The 21,229-nt window shown below is 40.7% G+C and overlaps 1 protein-coding gene across 1 annotated transcript in view; it reads left to right on the top strand.

Annotated features, from left to right (window-relative positions):
• The window catches only part of CGNL1 (cingulin like 1), a gene marked incomplete at its 5' end in the record, with an annotated part of 130,329 nt that overhangs the window by 13,061 nt on the left and 96,039 nt on the right, over positions 1 to 21,229 (top strand). Inside the window, 3 exon segments of the mRNA XM_027766013.1 lie at positions 6,364 to 6,465; positions 7,004 to 7,152; positions 9,039 to 9,174. Of these exon segments, the coding sequence (XP_027621814.1) occupies positions 6,364 to 6,465; positions 7,004 to 7,152; positions 9,039 to 9,174 (387 nt within the window).

Below are 21,229 nucleotides of genomic sequence, written 5' to 3'. Positions count from 1 at the left end.
CACCCCTGGGCGGGGATGACCACGCCATAATCCCTTCTCCATTCTCCTCTCGGGATCTTGGGCATGCACGTACATGCACCCAGCGTGAGTTTAAGCCACTGGGTTCAGGACTCCGACCGCGGTCGGCTACATGGGAGTCCAGCGACATAGCCATTATGCTAACTGCTGGTCTCCCTCTTGAATATTTTTGTACGTAAAAATGTACAGTTCTACAACTTATACATCTAGCTTCATTTCCACATTAGCACAGTGAGACTCATTAATGTTGCATGTGTTGATAACTATTTTTTGTTGACATGTAGTAGATTTCCATTATATCAGTGTTGCATAGTGTACTTTTGGTGTACATTTCCAGTTTTTTGGCTATTAAGAACAAAGCTAACGTGATATTTTTGGTAAACACATTCACTCATTTTTGGAGCGTAAGCCTAGAAGTAAAATTGCAGTGTTAAAGACCAGGAGATGGTCTAATGGTTACCTCGCTGGACTCACACATTATGGACTGCGATTTGAGTCCCAGACCTGGAGGCTTAAAACTCATGCTGGGTGTGTGTGCATGTGTGCTCAAAATTCCACGAGAAGAATGGAGATGGGAATGTGGCATGGTCATCCCTTCTGGGAGGTGATTTCTCACTTTGTTTCTTTTTCTTCTCTACTGAGGGCATGTGCCTTGTAGCAAAAATCTCTAACAAAACAAAACAAATTGCTGAGTTAGATAGGCATAAGTTTAGCTTTCACATATTCCAAATACATTTTTTTTTCCTTTTTTGGAGAGGTTTTTGCTATAGGCCGCGTGCGCTCGCCAGACAGACAAAGAGATACAGAGAGAGACAGAGAGACAGAAAGCGAGAAATCACCCCCCAGGGGGCATGGCCACGCCACAATCCCTTCTCCTCCATTCTCCTCTCGGGATCTTGGGCACGCACGCACACGCGCCCGGCATGAGTTTAAGCCACTGGGTCCAGGACACGAACCGTGGTCGACTACGTGGGAGTCCAGTGACATAGCCATTACGCTAACTGCTGGTCCCCTCCAAATGCTTTTACAAAGTGCTTGAAACAATTTACTCCCCCATCAGCAATGCGTGCCTTTTCCAGTTATATCTTTTCTGACACTTGGGCTCTCCATTCTGTCCCATTGGTCTTATCCCTTCTTGCACCAATACTATATGGTTTAAGTCTTGATATCTGGTAATGTATGCCCTCCAACTTTATTCTTCTTCAAGATTTTCTTGAGTATTCTAGGTCTTTTGTCTTTCTATGTAATGTTTAAATGAGCTTGTCAGTTTTCACCTAGCAAAGAGAAAGGCTCCACAAATTTTGATTGGATAATACTGAATGTGTAGATAAGTTTGATAGAACTGACATCTTAACATTATTGGCTATATTAGTATTATTATTGTAATTATTAGATTATCTACTTCTTTTTCCTTAGCAAGAGTTGAAGAAACAGGTACCCCAATAAGTTTCCCATGCTTTGATCCATCCCCTTACAGCCCCAGATCAGTTGTGGGCTTGCGTGGCTTGTGTGTTTTGGGAAGTTTTCAGACATTAACCTGAAACTCTCCCATGTGGGTTAGTTTGCAGGGTGTTGCATAACTGCAGGGTCATCAGTTAGCCCCAATTTGTTATATTATTTATAAACATAAACTTTCTCCTAGTTTATTTATGTTTTTAGCATCTCCCAGCAATGCCTGTGATTTCTGTTGTAGAGATCTTCACATCTTCCCGTTAGATTTATTCTCCTTCCAGCACAATTTTTCCTTTTCCTCTGGGTTTGCATCTAGCACTCTTATTTCAGTATGGAGAATGTTTCTGTTATATCTTGTAGGGTTTTTCTGCTGCCAGTGAATTCTCTCATTGTTGTTTGTCTGAGAATTACCTTTATTCACTCTCATTTCTGAGGACCTCTACTTTAGCAGGTCTTGTTTTTTTCATAACTGAAGACATTATTTATTTATCTTTTGAACCTCATATCGCCATTGGGAAGCCAGTCACCATTGTTAGTGTTGTTCTCCTTAAAGTGGCTGTTTTTAATGTTTTATCTTTATCTTCAATTTCTAAAAGTTTGACTATAATGTGCCCAAGTGTGATTTTCCTTTTATTCTATCTACTTAGAGGTAAACTAAGCTTTTGAGTTGATAGGTTACTGACATTCATGGGATTTGAAAAGTTCTTAGCTATTGTTTCTTTGAATATTGCTTCTTTCACATTCTTTTCTCTCCCAACTCCTTCCCAGTTCTAATCACATGTGTTTTAGAATTGTCAATGGTGTCCTTTATGTCTCTTGTGTGCTGATCTTTGTAAGTTTTTTTTTTTTTCCTTCTAGTAAATCAGATATCCTGCTCGCTTCTTCTCCTCTCCTCCTCCTTTTAAAATATTTGCCATAAGGCACATGTACTCATGGGAGAGAGAGAAAGTGAGAAAGCACCCCCCAGGGGTTATGGCCACACTGCAGTCCCTTCTCTTACATTCTTCTCTTAGGATTTTGTGCACACACACACACACACATACACACACACACACGAGCCTGCTGTGTTTTTCAAACCACCAGCTCTGGGACTTGAACCACACAGTTCTGTTGACTGTTAAAATTGAGGGACCAGCAGATGGTATAGTGGGTTATGTTGCCGGATTCCCACATGGCCAACCACGGTTTGAGTCCCAGATTCAGTGGCTTGAAACTCACACTAGGCACGTGTGTACGCATGCCCAACATCCCTGGAAGATAATGAAGGAGAAGGGATTGCAGTGTGGCCATCCGCTCTAGCGGGTGATTTCTCACTTTCCTTTTCACTATCTGTCTCTCTCTCCAGTGAGCACATGTGCTCGAAGGCAAACGCCTCTTTTTAAAAAAAATTACTAATCTTATTTTCTGGCTGTTTAGTCATATTTTAGGACATGTTTTTTAAAGATGTCCTTAAAAGTACCTTCTTCTTATCCTCTTTAAGAGTTCTTAAATTTCACATATTGTGTTTTGTCCTATTAGGTTGTCTGGAAAGTCGTGTTGTATTTTTCTGCTTTTCTATAAAAAAAAAAGTGTCATGACTTTCCCAATGACCCAGTAGAATGTCCACTTGATTACATTTTATATAAAGTAATTATTTGTAGACATTCTTTATCTTTTTACCCATTTGTCCATAATTTTCTCTACTTAAAAATTTTATAAATAATTATTTACAGTCCTTACCTGCTGACTCCAGTATCTTTGTCATCTCTGCCTCAGTTGTCTTGATTATTGATCAGTTTTCCTGTTTCTTTGTGTGTGTGGTTTTTTAAATTTTTTTTTATAATTGTATATAAGACAATAGTTGATGACCAGTTATAAATGCACTGGGTTATGCTATCTGCCTCTGAAGGATGTTGAGTTTTGTTCTGATAGTCAGTTCAGTTACTTGCAGACAATCTTTATTCTGAGTGCTTGGTTCATGTGGGTCTATTTAGGTTTGTGCCTTTATTTATTTATTTATTTATTTTTTCCTGCCATATGGTGTGTGTGCTTAGAGAGGGAGCGAGAAGGTGAGAAATCATCCCCCGGTGGGGAATGACCATGCCACAATCACTTCTCCTTCATTCTCTTCTTAGGACTTTGGGCAGGTGTGCACACGTGCCTGCCATGTCCCTCAACCCACTGGGTCAGGACTTGAGCCATAAATTCAGTCATGAGAGATCCAGCTTTCCAAACAATACACCACCTGCTGGCCCAGGCCGCCCTTCTTCTTTTTACTTACTTGTTATTTAATTTTATTTACTCTTCTTCAATTTTACCAGAGAGAGCCAAAGGAGGAGGGAGGGAGGGAGGGAGGGAGGGAGAGAGAGAGAGCGAGAGAGAGAGAGAGAAAGAGAGAGAGAAAGAGAGAGAGAAAGAAAAGGCAAGCCACCAGGTCTAGGACTTGAATTGCAGTTGGCCATATTGGAGTCCAGCGCCTAACCATCACATCCCCTGCCAGCCTCTGAGTGTGTCCTTATTCTAATGGAAAGATTCGTTTTCTTTTCTTGAATCTCATATGGATACCAAGATATCCATGAATCCTAGTGTCTCCCTAGCATTCTGTAACCCATGAAGTCTCTGCTGGGTTCTTTGCCTCCTAGCAGTTCTTCTCTGCTGGCCTCTAGAATCTTGTACTGTTCATATACAGCTTATGAATCATCTAATAATCCAAGAAATGTTTTTTATAGGTTTTTGGAGCTTCTTTTGTAGAGCTCCACCCTAATACTTTGACCCTGAAATCTCTGCTTAGCATCTCTAAACTCCAATATCTGTTTCCTTCATCAGTACGTTACTACTCTCTGTTTGGAATTTTCTTTAGCCTTTTACATTAATGAAGTTTACTTTTTAGTGAAGTTTTTGATTCACAGCACAGTTGTTTTGTATATACCCGGACCCCACACACATCCTCCATCACTGCTCACATTCTGCACCACACGGGTATGCTGTCATCATCAGTGGACCTCGGCTGACACATCGTTATCCCTTGCAGTCTGTAGTTTACTTTAGGGTACACTCTTTATACTGTATGTTCTATGGATTTTGACAAATGAGTAATGTATCCAAAATTGTGATAGCACAAAAATAGTTTCACTGCCCTAAAAATCCTCTGTCCTCTGCCTATTTGTCCCTCCCTCTCTCCTAACCCTGGTAACCCGTCATCTATTTTCTATCTCCATAGTTTTATCTTTTCTAGAATGTCATGTGTTTGGAATCATACAGGATCGAGCCTTTTCACTGACTTATTTGACTTAGTAATATGTATTTACATTTTTTTCTATATCTTTTAATGGCTTGGTAGCTCATTTCTTTTTAGTGTTGAGTAGTTTCCTGTTGCCCAGCATACCACAGTTAGTTTGTCCTTTCGCCTGCTAAGTTTATCTACTCGCCTTGGTTGCTTCCAAGTGTTGCCATTTATGAGTAAAGCTGCTGTAAACATCCACGTGTGGATCTTTTTTGTTAGAATTTCAAAATCAGTCGTGTAAATACAAAGAAGCACAACGAATAGGATTGTATGCTAAGAACATGTTTAATTTCGTGAGAAACTGCCAAGCTGTTTTCTGAAGTGGCTGTACCTTTTTGCATTACTAAAAACAAAGACTGAGAACTCCTCTTGTCCTCATGTTTGCCAACATTTGGTGTTTTCAGTTTTGTGGATTTTGGCCATTCTAAAAGCTCTGCAGTGGTAGTGGTATCTGGTATCTCATTGTTTTAATTTGAAGTTCTCTAATTGACGTTGTTTGGGCTTTTGAGCTTTTACTATTCTATTGTTTGGAAATGCATTTAGGGACAACCTCATTTGTTTTCCTTTTTCAGGATTATGGTCCTATAATGGTTATTTTTATTTTTATTTTATTTTATTTTATTAATTATTTTTGAGAGAGATTTTTGCTATAGGATGCATGTGCTTGCTGGAGAGACAGAAAGCAAGAAATCACCCCCTGAGTGGATGACCATTCCATAATCCCTTTTCCTCCAGTCTCCTCTTGGGATTTTGGGCATGCATGCATATGCACTTCGTGTGAGTTTTAAGCCACTGGATCTGGGACTTGAATTGCAGTCAGCCATGTGGGAGTCTAGCGATGTAACCATTACGCCATTTGCTGGTCCCGTGATGGTTGTTTTTAAATGTTGCAAATAATCGTTTTATATATTTTGTCTAGCTTTCACAGTGTATGCAGGAAGATAAATTTGCTCTCAGCTACTCTATTATGACTAGCACAAAAATTCTAATACTTACTTACTGAGATCTTATTGAACATAGGAGAAGTGCTAGGTTCTGTAGATACAGGGATGCATAAAACATGGTCCCATGGTCCCTGCACTCCAAGCTTATAATCCCCTAGTGTAGTAACGCACATACTACTTCTAAGAAAGATGAAGATAAGCTCTTTTCTGCCATTGAAGTAGGGAAATGAAATGGCTTTCCCTAATTTACTTACAAAAAGGTTATGTTGCTGATTTTTTGTTAGCCATTTATTTCTGTGGCCAGGAATCTCAAATTCCTGGGGAAGCTTATAAATTTTACTTAGGCTAAATTTGATACATTAATATTCCATAATATTCCATAGAATGCACTAGGACCTCCAATGAAGATACTGCCTATGCAGGTTTTAGTAATATTGGACAAGTTATTGATATACCTGATGAAATAATTCCTGTGACTGTGGAAATACTGTAAAATAAATCTCCGTGGACTCTTGAGGGGCCAGTGCAATGAACTCTGTGTGAAGGCAGAAGGATTCTCTGTATGGGTTGACATTTGAATGGGTCCTAAAACGTTTAGTGTTACGCTGCATCCAATTACATTTTGGGGAGAAGAGAATTAGGGCATCCTGAACATTTATATTAAAATATCTTTGTAATTAATTATAGGTGTCAAATTCTTCATCCGAAGTTAAAGATCTATTGGAACACAAAAACAAGTTGACTTTAGAAGTGGCTGAACTTAAGAGACAGCTTCAACTAGAAGTTAAGGTATCTGTTCTTTCCTTTATGTTATTTTTTTCATTTCTGTCTTGGTTGATAAAGAATATTTTAAGCACTTTGAATATTTAGATGGAATGAAAGCCAATTTTTCCCCCCAAAGAAATATTTCTCTTATCACTGACTAAATTCCTGTGTGTTTCACTGCTGCTGTCCAAAGGGAAAAAATTTTTTTAAAGCAACCAGGGGATACAGAGATTGTTTGCTTTGACAGAGTAAAAGAAATTCTGGTGGATTCAGGCAGGCCAAAAGGAAACTAAATATTAAAAACATCTGAAGTAGGTAGTAGAATTAGTAGAATGAGATGAGCTATGTTTGTAGTTTTCTTTTACAAGTATTACAGTTCATTACATATAGATATTTAGTGTTTGTTGTGATTACAAACTCCTATCCGTTAAATTTGTAGTTTGATAAGTTGGTTAATCATGTAAGTAGAAAGACATCGAGTCCATTCACTTAGAAGTGGGTTTCTGTGGGGTTATGTTAATGTCTAGTGGAGGTACCTTAAAATCACACTGGTTCATATTAGAATCAACAGAACATCAAAGAAGAGAGAGAGAGAATGAGAACAAGCCTAGAAGAGCTCCGCAACCAACATGCCAGTAAGGTGGAAGAAAACTCCTTGTTGCAGCAACGACTGGAAGAAAGTGAAGGGGAGCTCCGGAAAAACCTAGAGGAGTAAGTTCTGGGCCAAGGGCCCGTTGCCCTCCCTGGATTCTTGTATTGTATGTAGCCAGAACCTTTTTGTTCTTTTAATACTATCCAGCCTTTTATATTATATATATATATGAGAGAGAGAGATTGAGCGCAAGAGCGAGCATGAGAGAGAAAGACTGGTCAGGTCTGGGACTCACACTGCGGTCAGCCATGTGGGAGTCCAGCAACCTTAATCACCACGCCACCTACTGGCCCCCCCCATATATATTTTTAACAAATTATTTTTATTTAATTTTTCTTCTTATTATCATTTTTTAATTTAGCCAGAGAGAGAGAGAGAGAGAGAGAGAGAGAGAGAAGGAAAGTGAGAAAGCAAACTGCTAGGTGCAGGAATTAAACCACAGTCGGCCATGTGGGAGTCCAGCACCTTAACCAACACCTGCCAGCCCCAGCCTTCCAAATATTAATAGAGGCTGCCAACCCTTCCTTTCCCCCTGACCCTTGTGAAATTGTGAAGGTGGTTAGCAGAACGATTAATAATTACTAAAATTCCCAGCACTGGCTCCTTGGTGCAGCAGCAATTTTGGTAGTGAAGTTTTTTTTTTTTTTTTTTTTCTTTTTATAGTATCCACAGAGGTTAGTTTCCAAAAAGAAGTTAGTAAGAAAAATATCTGAAAACCTAGGGCGTAGTAAAGATTTGACAAAATAAAAAGGTATGGTAGTTGGGCGTTTGGTTGAGAATAAAGATTGGCCAACTTTATTTTGCCGGATGATGAGTATTTTAGGGTCTGTGGGACTTAAAGTTATTGCAACTATTAAACTCTGCCCTCATTTAATGAAAATGGGCACAAGCAATACAGAAATAAATAAGCATGACTATGTTCCAATAAAAGGTTATTTATTTACTTATTTGAGAGAAATTTTTGCTATAGCGTGTGTGCACTCGTCAGAGAGACAGAGACGGAGAGACAGAAACCGAGAAATCAGCCCCCAGGGGCATGGCCGCACCTCCGCCCTTCTTTCATCTCTCAGGATTTTGGGTATGTATGCCTGCTTGCCAGCGTAAGTTTTAAGGCACCAGGTCTGTGACTTAAACTGCAGCAGGCTACGTGGGAGTCCAGCAATGCCATCTTCTAGTCCCCTAATAAAACTTTATTTGAAAAAAAAAAAAAAAAACCAAAACCAAAAAAACCCCCAAAAAACAGCAGTGGACCAGAGTGGCCCACCTGCCATAACTTGCCGACTCTTCTATTCTAGAGTACTTGGGTAGTGGAGAATGAGAAGGTAGAATGGCTTTAATGAAAAAATATTGGGCAAGCCTGTGACATGGTGGTTAAGGAGGCTGGATTGTACATGGCTGTCTGTGTGTTTCAAGACCTGAACCTGGTGACTCGGGAAACATGCTGGATGCTTGTGTATGTGCATCCAAAATTCTGAAAGGAGAGAGAAATAGAGGGGAAGGGATTGTGGTATGACCATTCTCCACAGAGGACACTTCTCACTCCCCCTACTCTTGTTTCTCTTCAGTGAGTGCATGCACTTCTGAGAAATTAAAAAAAAAAAAAAGAAAAAAGAAAGAAAGAAAATTAAAAAATCAAATGAGGTGGCTTTTGCTGTGCCCTCACCTCTGATGTCCAGATTCTAGGCCTCTCCTATTTCCTTTCGTTAGAGGAAATGTCTCTGAATAACCTTCTCCATTTTGTTGGTTTGAGTTCTCATTTCCGTCTTACTGGGTAAATTAGACTATTGCCTTGAGTTCTTACCAGGTGCCTTTTCAAGCTGTTAATTCCTTGTTCAGTGCAGAATAGAAAATGAGGCTCCTTGGGGCTTCAGACGACTGTAAATGACCCTGTGAAGTTCAGAAATCAGGTAGGAGCATCTGTCTCATGGGCTTCCCTCATTGACAGGCTATTCCAGGTGAAGATGGAGCGAGAACAGCACCAGACTGAGATCAGGGATCTCCAGGACCAGCTCTCAGAAATGCATGATGAACTGGACAGTGCCAAACAATCCGAGGACAGGGAAAAGGGGGCTCTGATTGAGGTAAGGGCAGAGTTTGTTGTTGGGAATAAGTAATTTAGGATTATTAAAAAAGACAATAATATTTTGCTGTGTGCATTTGCTCCCCCTGTGCTTATGATTAGATTCTGTGAGAGCATCGTGTGTAATAGTTTTTCAACATTGTTTTAGGAATATTTTCACAATTTAGAAAGGTGTGTAATAGTTTTTCAACATTGTTTTAGGAAAATTTTCACAATTTAGAAAGAGTAATAACATCCATAGTTCCTCAGTGCAGATCCAACAGTGTCAATGTTTTGTCATATTTATTCAGTGTACTCATCTGTCCGTCCTTCTTTTGTTTGTTTGCTGGACCTTTAAATGTAAATTACAGATAACACCATGTCTCCTAAATTTTTCAGCATGTGTCCTTGAAAAGATCTTTTTTTCTCCTTTTTTAAAAGCAATTATTTATCTATTTCTATGCCTGTTTATTTGTTGTGATTTTTTTAAGCCACTGAGTCCAGGATTAGAACCATGGTCAGCCTTATGGGAATTCAGTATCTTAACCACCATGCTACCTGCTGACTCCAGTTAATTTTCTTACAAGGAAAAAATACTATTATCACATCTAAAAAGTTAATAATTCTTATAATCCATACTATATTGTCCCTCAAGTATATTTTATAGGTGCTTATGATTAGATTCTGTGAGAGCATCGTGTGTAATAGTTTTTCAACATTGTTTTAGGAATATTTTCACAATTTAGAAAGGTAGAAAGAGTAATAACATCCATAGTTCCTCAGTGCAGATCCAACAGTGTCAATGTTTTGTCATATTTATTCAGTGTACTCATCTGTCCGTCCTTCTTTTGTTTGTTTGCTGGACCTTTAAATGTAAATTACAGATAACACCATGTCTCCTAAATTTTTCAGCATGTGTCCTTGAAAAGATCTTTTTTTCTCCTTTTTTAAAAGCAATTATTTATCTATTTCTATGCCTGTTTATTTGTTGTGATTTTTTTAAGCCACTGAGTCCAGGATTAGAACCATGGTCAGCCTTATGGGAATTCAGTATCTTAACCACCATGCTACCTGCTGACTCCAGTTAATTTTCTTACAAGGAAAAAATACTATTATCACATCTAAAAAGTTAATAATTCTTATAATCCATACTGTATTGTCCCTCAAGTATATTTTATAGTTTTTTTTTTTTTCTCTCTAAGGCAGGAACCAATTAGGACTCATACACTGCTTTCATCATTTTATCTCTTGAATATCATTGATCTCAGTCTAACTCCTCCCATCCATTCCCTTAGTCCCCATTCTTTCTTTAGTCCTAGTGACCTTATGAAGAGACCGAAGTAGTCTCCACATTTCTGATTTGTCTAATTGTCTTCTTATGGTGTCCATGGACTTGTTCCACTATCTCCCATATTCCCAGTAAATTGAAAATCAGACCTAACCATTAATAGATTTAGTTGAAACTTTGGACAAACTTATTTTGTAAATATGCTGTTGATGGAAAAAAAAAAAAACGTTTCAACAACATTGGGATGATATCAGCGCCTGTGCAAAAGTCATCACAGGTTGGGAACCAGCAGTTAGCGTAATGGCTATGTCGCTGGACTGCCATGTAGTCAACCGCGGTTCGTGTCCCGGACCCGGTGGCTTAAAACTCACGCCAGGTGCGTATGCGTGCGTGCCCAAGATCCCGAGAGGAGAATGGAGGAGAAGGGATTGCGGCGTGACCATCCCCCCTGGGGGGTGATTTCTCGCTTTCTGTCTCTATGTCTCTCTCTGTCTGTCTGGCGAGTGCACGTGCCCTACAGTGAAAATCTCTCAAAAAAAAAAAAAAGTCATCACAGGTTAAGTTTTATTTGTTTAAGGCCTCCACAAGGCTCTAAGATCCATGGTTGGTTCAGCACTGTATCTGCAGCACATGTCAACAGTGCCTGGGATATATAGCAGTAAATATTTGGTGAATGGTTGGATGAAACCATAATGAATGAATGAATGAATAAATCTATTTGCTATGTGTGTGGTTTTCCAGCTGGCTTTTGCCCATGAGAATTATTGAATATTTGACTCTTATTATCTGTGAGTCAGTAGATAAGGTTGACTCTCTCTCCTCTTTGCTCAGCATTTGAAAATTAAGAAGTTTGTCAAAGACTGTTGTCATCTCTTCCCTGAATTAAAATAAATGGTATTCTGTTGAGATATCAGATACACACATGTGAAATGATTAGAAAGCAAGAATGTTGGATTTGAATGCCTAAAATTTTTGTTGGGAATAAGTATAATCGAGAATCATAAAAAGATAGAACTTTGTGCTCATTTAGAGACTTAATATTTGCCATAAGGTTACTATTACCAATATTTTGGCATAGTTTTGAAATTTTTTTATAAGGTTTGGTTTCTAGGAATGAACCAATAGATTAATGTTACAATAAATAAATAAATAAATAAAAGATAAAAAAGAATAAAGGTACCAAGAGGGATTTTAGTTTCTTCTTTGTAGAATTTAGCCTTTCTCTTCCCCATTACTTGACAGGAGTTAAGGAGAGTGCTTAGGGCTACACAGCCCAAATTCTTGTGAGTTCATTCTTCACACAGAGGAGAGTAATTTTTCCTTCTCTCCATGTGACTGCTGTCTGTCTCTATTTAGTAAACTTTTCTCCTCAAAAGGCCTCAGCCCTATCCTTTATCACCTGGTATTTCTGTTTTTATCCAAAGATTCCTTAAAAACCACTATGTTTATAGTAGGATACTACTTCTAAGGACTTGACCTTCTTTCAGGACTTTGATTGTATATGATGTATTTGAGGCTGGTCGGGTGGTATAGCGGTTAAGGCAGCTGGACTCTAATTCGCCATCAGTTTCAGCTAGTCCTAGATCGTGGGCACGTGTATGCCTGGCGTACTCAGGGAGGGCTCCAGACGGGAACCTGGAAGTTCTGGTGTGGGTCAGTCTTAAGGAGCGGATTGTGTTATCCTGATATGTCACCATCTATCCTTCTCCTACAGTTTTTAAAAAAATAATTCAAATTGCTATAGGGTATTTGTACTTACTAGAGAGAGATAAAACACATGTCAGTGAGAGTGCAAGAGAGAAAGCACTTTCCTGGGGGATGACCACGCTGCAGTCCCTTCTCCTCCATTCTGTTAGGATTTTGGGTACATATGCACACATGCCTGTTGTGTTTTTCAAGCCACTGTGTCCACTTGAACTGCGAAGTTGGAAATGTGGGATCCAGTGCCATAACCACCATGCCACTGGCTGGTCCACCTCTACAGTTTCGATACCTGCTTTTGAAAGTTAATATGTCCGAAACATTTTCCCTTTAAGTCTTCACATTTTTTTTAAGAATTATTTTATTTAACTTTACTTACTACTATTATTATTATTTTTCAGTTTGATCAAATACAGAGAGAGAGGGAGATGGAGAAGGAGAAGGAGAGAGAGGGAGGGAGGGAGGGAGAGAGCGAGAGAAAGTAAGAAAGCAAGCCACCAGGTCTGGGACTTGAGCCACAGTTGGCCATGTGGGAGTCCAGGACCTTTAACCACCATGCCACCTGCCAGCCCCATGTTTTCATATTTCTTTTTAAGGAGTTAAACAACTATATATTTAACTATTTTATATTAACATTATTTCTCTGTCTCTCTCTCTCTCTTTTTTTCCTTAAAAATTACTTATTTATTTAATTTCATTTATTCATTTATTTATTTTAATTTGACCAGAGAGAGACACAGAGGGAGAAAGAGGGCAAGTGAGAAAGCAAGCCACCAGGTCCAGGACTCGAACCACAGTTGACCATATGGGAGTGTCCAGCACCTTAACCTCCACACCACCTGCTGGTCCCATCTCTTCTTTTTTTTACAATGATGCGAATTATGCAAGGCCCAAATGTTGTGGTGAATGTTTTTTATATGTATTCTTTTACCACTTTAAAGAAATTTTCTAAAGGTCAGTTCTCAGAAATGATGTCACCTAACAGTTTATGGCTTTCAGTAAAAATGTAGCTTCACAAACACATCTAAATAGAGGGGGAGACTCTGCCATATTCTGTGATTCCTTATGTGGACACTTTATGGATTCTAAAAGGAAAAGATTGTCATCTTAGTTATTGGAAAGTTTCTTTTTTTGTCTTTTTTTTTTTTTTTTTTTTTTGCTGCTTTTTTGTAATTTGATTGCCTTTATTTGGAATATATTTATAGAAAGTTGTTTGGTTTATTTCTCAGCAGCCTGCTCCTGAGTTCTTAGGAAGAAGCTTGCCTTCTTCTGGGCTACCCAATCTTTCTTCTGGGCAAGGAACATTTGGGATGATCCCACCTCTTCTTTTTTTTTTTTAATTTAATTTTTTTTATTTTTATTTTTTGGAGAGGTTTTTTTTTTTCACTATAGGGCGCATGCGCTCGCCAGACAGACAGAGAGAGACATAGAGACAGAAAGCGAGAAATCATCCCCCAGGGGGGATGGTCACGCCGCAATCCCTTCTCCTCCATTCTCCTCTCGGGATATTGGGCACGCACGCACATGCGCCCGGCGTGAGTTTAAGCCACCAGGTCCGGGACGCGAACTATGGTTGACTATGTGGGAGTCCAGCGACATAGCCATTACGCTAACTGCTGGTTCCCCCACCTCTTCTTTTTAACTTCTTTCTTGGGTTTCTTTTCATAACCTGGGTTCTCCTGTATAGCAGTGTGAGCTTTCTTCTACATCTCCTCCATCATGTCTGGAGTTACATTCATTGTTTTTTATGTGCTGAGAGAACTGTTTCTTGTAAGCGTCTTCATCTTCTTCCCCTACATAACGCATGTAGTCTGCAATATTCTGGCCCATGATGTGCTTCCGATGGACTTCTGCATTAAATTCCTTGCTTTCAGAATCATAACCATGGAATTCTGTGGTACCGTGAGGGTTAGATAAGCCTCCATCCACTGCTCCCTTCAGAGCCCACAAAGCTTTTATGTTAGTTGTGGTTCTGGCAAAGCCTGCATCCAGATAGTAGGTGAAGGTTGACCATTGATGCTTTCTACATTGTACTCATCTCTGGTCACTTCCACTTGGCCTTCGTTGGTCTTGTCCATGCCAATCTATTGAGAAGCCCGCGGGCCAGCAGCGAACCAGTACCATATGCTGCTGCATCATTGTCAGGGCAGCCCTCACACCGTGTTTGGTAGTTCACGTGCATAAGCTGTGTAGACTGTCATATCCCCCTCTACACGGGCATAGGCAGCCTGGCAGGTGATATCTGTTAGGTACACGAACTACCATCCTGTATTTGGGTGTGTTATACTTACTTTTATCCTGCATCACCAGACGTTTCTGAGCATAGTAATCAGTTTTATCCTCTCTTTGTCGTCTAAATTCCACATGGTATCTATTAAAGTAGGTCTTATTCTTGACAACTTTAACAAATCCTATCCTGTGGAACAGAGACCCATAGCTGTGGCCTGACACAGACCTGCAGGCCCACTAGTTCTACAGAGGGAAAAAAGTACAAAGTTTCTTAAATTGCTTTTCTTTTTTTTTAAAGGAATTATTTGTTTTATTTTTAAAAATTAAATTATTATTATTCTTAATTTGAACAGAGAGAGACAGAGAGAGAAAGTGAGAAAACAAGTTGCTGGGTCCAGAACTCAAATCATATTCAGCCATGTGGGAGTCCAGCACCTTAACCACTATGGTATTTGCCAACCCCACTCACTTTTTCCTAATAACTGAAACCTGCAGTCGTTCATTGCCCTCTCTCTGGTATTTCTATGCATTTAGGTTCTTCATTTTATCATACTTGCCTTTTTATTTATATACATATATAAATAAATAAATAGTTCTTAAAAGAGAGAGAGAGAGAGAGAAAAGAAAAATACCCCAGGGCTAGATTTTGGCATGGTGGTTAAGGCACCTCGGTCCCACATGGCCTACTGTGTAGTTCAAGTCCTAGACCCAGTGGCTTGAGAAACATGCCAAATGTATGTATTCTCAAAATCCCAAAGGAGAGAGATAGGGAAGTAGATGGGTTGTGGAGTGATCATTCCCCATGGGGATTCTTTCTTACTTTCCTTCTCTCATTGTGTTTTTGACAAGCATGTGTGCCTTCTGGCAAAATGAAAATAAAAATTAAAATGCAAATAAATAAATAAATTTAAAAAGAAAAAAAGAAAAAAAAGAAAAACATCCTGGCCTTGCATGCATAATGGATGGAAAAATGAAGGAGAAGAGATTGTGATGTGACCATGCCTCATTAGGGGTTGATTTCTCCTTCTCCTCCTCTCTCTGGTGAGCACACATGTTCTCTGGCAAAAATTGAAGAAGAAGAAAAAAAAATAACAAAGGATGGAGGAAATAGTAAAAAATACCTTGTTTTCTTAGAATAAGCTGTATCTTTGATAAATAATAGGATGATTCTGTTATTCTTGGTTAAGTTGATGATTCTGAATTTTTAAATTCAGGTTACAAAAATCAGAGAACGACATATATATTTTTTCAATTTATTTATTTGCATTCATTCACTGAACATCATTACAGCATACAAAATGAGATTTTCCATCCAGAGTATACTGTATATTGTCTCAATCAAGCAAGAGAACACATTTTTGGCCACTTCTTCACCCCAAATGCATTACCTTTCATTCTAGGGGTAATGGGTCAACATGCAACATCTCTCTAAGTGCCTCGACAGTGGGGTTTTCTAGTTATCAAATGTCTTCTTTGATAGGAGCCTGCAGTGCTGAGATGGGCCTCACTCCAACAGTCTTGTGGTTTCGTGTTCCTCACGTCTGCCAAGATGTAGGTGCTTCAGGATTACTAAAATATTCTGGTTATGAAGCTGTATTGATCAGGGGGTAAATCTGCTCAGCAATGAGCTATCTAAAATAGCTATAGACTTCTTTTCTAGTGCTATTACCGAATGTTCTATAAATTTTAATTAAAAAACAACTAAAAGCATCATGGTTCTCCCCAGCCATGTTATACTTTCTAGGCCATTTGTTTAGGGGAAAGATACAGAATTCTGTGAAAGGTACAGCTTTGATAAAACACAAACAAACATAAAAAACTCACACACCTTTTATTACCCTTTCAATGAGATGGGCTAGAGAATGAGATCCTGTATCACTTCTGGGACGCATTTATCCAGAAGAAGGTCCAGATCAGTCAGTGTTTTGCTCATGTTTACTTGGAGTACCTCGAATAGGTGGCATGTGAACTAAAGCTTTCTGTGGACATGTTGCTTCTCTGGACCTTCCAGAGCCTGTGTCAGTGTGCCTGCGGTTAGGACAGCCACTCAACACCTGTTCCTCCAGCATTTTTTCTTTTCTTTTGAGACTCTGGTCATGTTTCTTTGCTTCATTTAAAAAGGTGGACTTCCCTGAAAGCACTTCCTGCCAAACACACGCTCTGTTTTGTTTGCATCTGACGAAGGTTCACAGTGTAATTGTTTGTTCCTCGGCCTTCCAGAGCTTGTGGCTTTGCGGTCAGGTCTGTAGAGTCTGTAAAGTGAAGAGAAAGGGCATGAGATCCAGTCTGGGCCACAGTCTTCACTCTAACTCTTTCATTGATTTACTTTGCTACAGGCCATGTGTGCTTGCCAGAGAGATACAGAAAAAGAGAAAGAAAGAAAGCCTCCTCCCCCTGGGTGGGGGTATGTCCACTCCACAGTCCCTTTTCCTTTATTCTTTTCTCAAGCTTTTGGCCATGCCTGCACGCTCATACCCCAGGGACTGGAATTCAGACCACACAGTTGGCCATGTGTGATCTAGCTGCCTTAACCACTATGTCACCTGGCTGGCCTTGGCGCTACCACTTCTAAGTTGTGTAATCTCGTGCATGTTAGCATCTCAAAGCTCAGGCTTTTCCTTTATGAATACTAATATTGTTCTCCTTGAATATTAATTTCTTTGGATTTTTAGAAATACTTTGAATAGTTCTTGGTACCAGCAGATGGCTTACTAGTTATGTTGCTGGACTCCCACATGGCCAACCATGGTTTAAGTCTTGGACCCACTGACTTGAAATTCAGCCAGGCACATGTGTGTGTGTACCCAAAATCCTGAGGGGAGAATGAAGGAGAAGAGATTGCAGTGTGGCCATCCGCCCCCCGGGGAGGGTGATTTCTCATTTTCTGTCTCTATGTCTCTCTCTCTCTCTGTATCTTTGGTGAGTGCATGTATCCTATAGAAAAAAATATCTCTTAAAAAAAAAAAAAGAAATGCATAATATAGTCTGGTTTTTTTTTTTTTTTTTTTTTTTTTTTTTTTTTTTTACACAGTGAGTAACACAGTCAACTTTTACACACACAGGTGTGTGTGTAGCTTCTATTTCCTGTTTGCTTTCATGTATGGAATTCCTCTGGTTGCATAAAGGTTTTGAAAGTGCCGATTCTGACTAGGCTAAATTTTCTCTTGTTTTCATTGACTGGAGTCTCACAGAGGCATGCTCATCTTCAAGGGATATTTACTTATATTTTGAAGTTTACATTTTTCTCTCCCTCCTTCAATTTCATATGATAAGCCCCGAGGTGATGGATTGAAATTTTGGGAACCTCATGTGCCTCTGGGTCTCTACGCTGGAAAACTTCAAGTGCTGCTAAGTGATATGGCGAGGTGTAATCTGATTGGATTTGTGTAGCGCAGTCCACTTAAGTGACAGCCCCAGCCACAGATAACAGCACCCTGGTGTAGAATAGACCACGAAAACCCCAGCATTTGCCATGCATTGGCAGCAGTACTTAAAAGGCAACATAAAACACAGATATATGCTGGAAAAGATAAGTGTGGGAAGAGGAACTGCCTTATCGTCAGAACAATTGAGAAATGTGTGAGAGTAAGAGCAGGAAATGGGAGTCAGAATCAGAAGGGCTCCCCAAAGGCTGCTCCTGAAGGCGCTGGCAGTAGGCTTCAGGAAGCCCTAAGGGGTTGCCAGTAGCAACAGTGATTGTGGGGGCTCCCCTTCTTCCTTTAGGAGAGACTGGACAAATAAGATAGAAGGATGAATAGAGGGATGGGTGTGTTTTCTTAAGGTCTCTATTTGGTGCTTTGGAGGGACCAGAACTGTCCTTGCTACCTGGGTGGATCTCTTGGTATTTCATCTGACTGCTAGTTAGATCCTTGATTGACTGATTGACATCGTCTCCTTATGTCACCATCCTCTTGCCTCAGCCTCTGAGTAGGTGGGTCTACAGGTATGCCCAGGCAAATCCAGTTTTTAGGATGGGGCAGGAATTGAACCCACTTCTCCTGTGTGGCCTCAGCCTACCCAGTAGGAGCATCATAAGCACATGCCGTGGCAGGTGGGCTGCGAGGAGATTCTTGCTGGGCGAAGTCTTGTACACTTGCTACACTTGCACAGTGTAGCTCCATGCTAAGGTTGCAGCTTATGGTTCCCCTGGTTCAGTGGATGTGCATGTCCTAGAGAAAAGGAGAGATTTTCTTGTCAGTTATACTTAAATCAATATAACTGTTCTCATCTCCTCATCGGTGACACGTTTCTTGAATGGAAAATAGTTTGTCATTTCTGAGGCCTCTGAATCCCAGGTGAAATACATTCCTCTGGTTCCCCCCAAAACTCCCAGAGAAATGGAGGTATTCTTTCTTAGGAGCCACAAGTGGAAGAACAGGCTAGTTTAGAATTCTGACATTGCCAGACTCCTGCTGTACTGCACATGTTCATTTATTTATATCCAGATCAGACAAGCACCCTCCCCCAATGTCATTCATCTGTCAAAATATAATAAATCAGGTCTGGATCCCTCTCTCAATGAGCTGACAGTCTAGTAGGGGAGATGAGAACAATTATTGCACTACATAGAATGCAAAATAGGAGGTATTAAGTGCCATGAGGAAAAGAGCTTAAATGAGATGGGCATTCAGGAGGGGCAGTCCAGAACTATTCGGAGGAGGTCATACTGCTTCTGAACTTTCAAAGATTTTCTGAAAGGCTGAGAGTGGTGGAATGGAGAGGGGTGAAGGACACTGCAGCTGGAGAGTGCTGCATGGATATCGTGTGGAGTCTGCAGGCGAGTAGTGGGAGCTATTGCAGACCACCTGGGCTGGAGGTGACAGAGGCCTAATCCAGAAGTGAGGGGAAGAATTATATTATTATGGAACTAGGGCCAGCTCTAGGACCTGCTGGTGAAGGCGACTAGATCCCACATGGTCAACTGTGCAGTGTGAGTCATGGACCCAGAGGCTTGAGAAAACACTGGGCGTGTGTGCATGCAGGCCCACGGTCCTAGAAGGAGGGGGACATAGAGGAGAAGGGATTGTGGTGTGACTGTGCCCTTGTAGGGGGTACTTTTTCCTCTCCTTCTTTCTCTCTCTGTCTTTCTCTGGTGAGTGTTACGCACCCTCTAACAAGACAAAATAGATGTTACAGAACCACCTTCTTGGTCGTGAGTGGCAAAGATGAGAGAGAAGTCCAAGTTGCTGCAAACGTCTGAGCTTGGATGTTCAGGAGCCCATCACAAGAGTAATGAACAAAGGAGGGAGAGAGGAAAGAGCATGAGGAGTTCACTCAAAACAGTGACCCTGCTGAATCTGTGGTGCCCAGGAGGACTTCCAGACGGATGTGTCTAACAGGTCACTGGCTACGTTAGTGCAGGTCTGAACCCAGAGAAGGGGCTTGGGAGTCATTTTTTTTTTTTTTTTTCATAGCTGGGAAAAAAAAAATCTGTGAGCTTGCCAAAAGAGAATAAAGGATGTAAGGTTACATTCTTGGAGATCATCTTCACCTTTGGGAAGAGGGAGAGAAAAAGCCAGGAAACATTATCGCAGAAAAAGTGGTCTGAGGGAAGAAAATGGGAGAAGAAAAAAAAGAACCATAAGGCGACAGTTGAAAGGATCCAAGAGGGGTCAGAAAAACTGAGGACTGACATAAGGCCATTGGATATGGCAATTAGGAGGTCATGATGGGGGCCAGCAGGTGGCATGGTGGTTATGACACTGGGTCCCACATGGCCAGCAACGTGGTTCGTGGACCCAGCAGCATGTGAATCATGCTGGGTACATGCACGTGTGTGCCCAAAAGAGGAGGCTGGAGAAGAAAAGATTGCCGTGTGGTTGTCCCCCCCTCCCCCCCCGGGGATGTTTTCTAACTTTTCCTTTCTCTTTCTGGTGAGTGAACATGCCCTATAGGAAAAATTAAAAACAAAACAAAAACACTACGAACAAACAAGAGGTCGTGATGATCTTGGAGAGGGCTGTCTTATTAGAATAGGAACAAAAGCCATGTAATGGGTCGTAATGAAATAAAAACAGCACACAGAAATTGTGCTTTCAAAAATATTTGCTGGTAAACTTGGGACATAGCCAAGATCCAAGGAAATGAAAAAGAACAAAATGGCAGGGAGAAAACTGGTGGAATAAAGGCTGGCAAGGACAGCTCCTTCTCTAACAGGTGGCGTTGGGTGGGGAGAAGGCTGGAGGGTAGAGATAGTCCAGGTGGACAGGAAGCTGAGGCGTTCACACGGGACTGCCCCCTCTGCCCGGCTGAGTGAGCGTACAGCATCTGCAGTGGAGGGTGAGTCCTGTGCTGGAGGAGAATGGAGAAGGTCTCGGACAAAGAAGTGGAAGTGAAGGGAATGCTGAGCCTTGGCAGAATGCACTTGTGGTTAGGTAATGTGATTCGTAGTGGAACTTGTTGTCCCAGTTTTGTGACTTTCCTCATAAACTCTTGGCAATTAAGGAGGACAAAATGTGGATATTGTGCTGTGCTCAGATGGGCAAATGAGATAGAAGGGAAGTGGGCCAAGTTAGCCTGTGAACTGAGAGTGGGAACAGTGGGTTTGACCACATGCAGGGTTTCTGGGGGCACGGAGCGAGCGAGGCAGCGGTCAGCATGTCCCCTTTGCAGCAACAGCACTGTCAAGAACAATAATGAGGACAGCTGATCATTGCGTCAAAATGAAATGGGATAGAAAGAGTGGATGTGTCTTCTCAACTAGTAAAAATAAGCCATTTCCCCTTTCTTCCTCAAATTAAATAGAATCTCAAAGAAGCTAAGACAGGCGCATTCCAGGGAATGATAGAAGATGGCCCCTGAGAAGCAAGGGGGTGAAGAAGAAGAGAAGGTCTAAACAGGTGGTTTGAGGAAGGAAAGA

Source organism: Tupaia chinensis, unplaced genomic scaffold (genome assembly GCF_000334495.1).
Source record: "Tupaia chinensis unplaced genomic scaffold, TupChi_1.0 Scaffold000063_1, whole genome shotgun sequence".
Lineage (NCBI taxonomy): Eukaryota > Metazoa > Chordata > Mammalia > Scandentia > Tupaiidae > Tupaia > Tupaia belangeri.
Note: the sequence above shows the minus strand (reverse complement) of the source record. Positions and strands in the feature narration are given on the sequence as shown.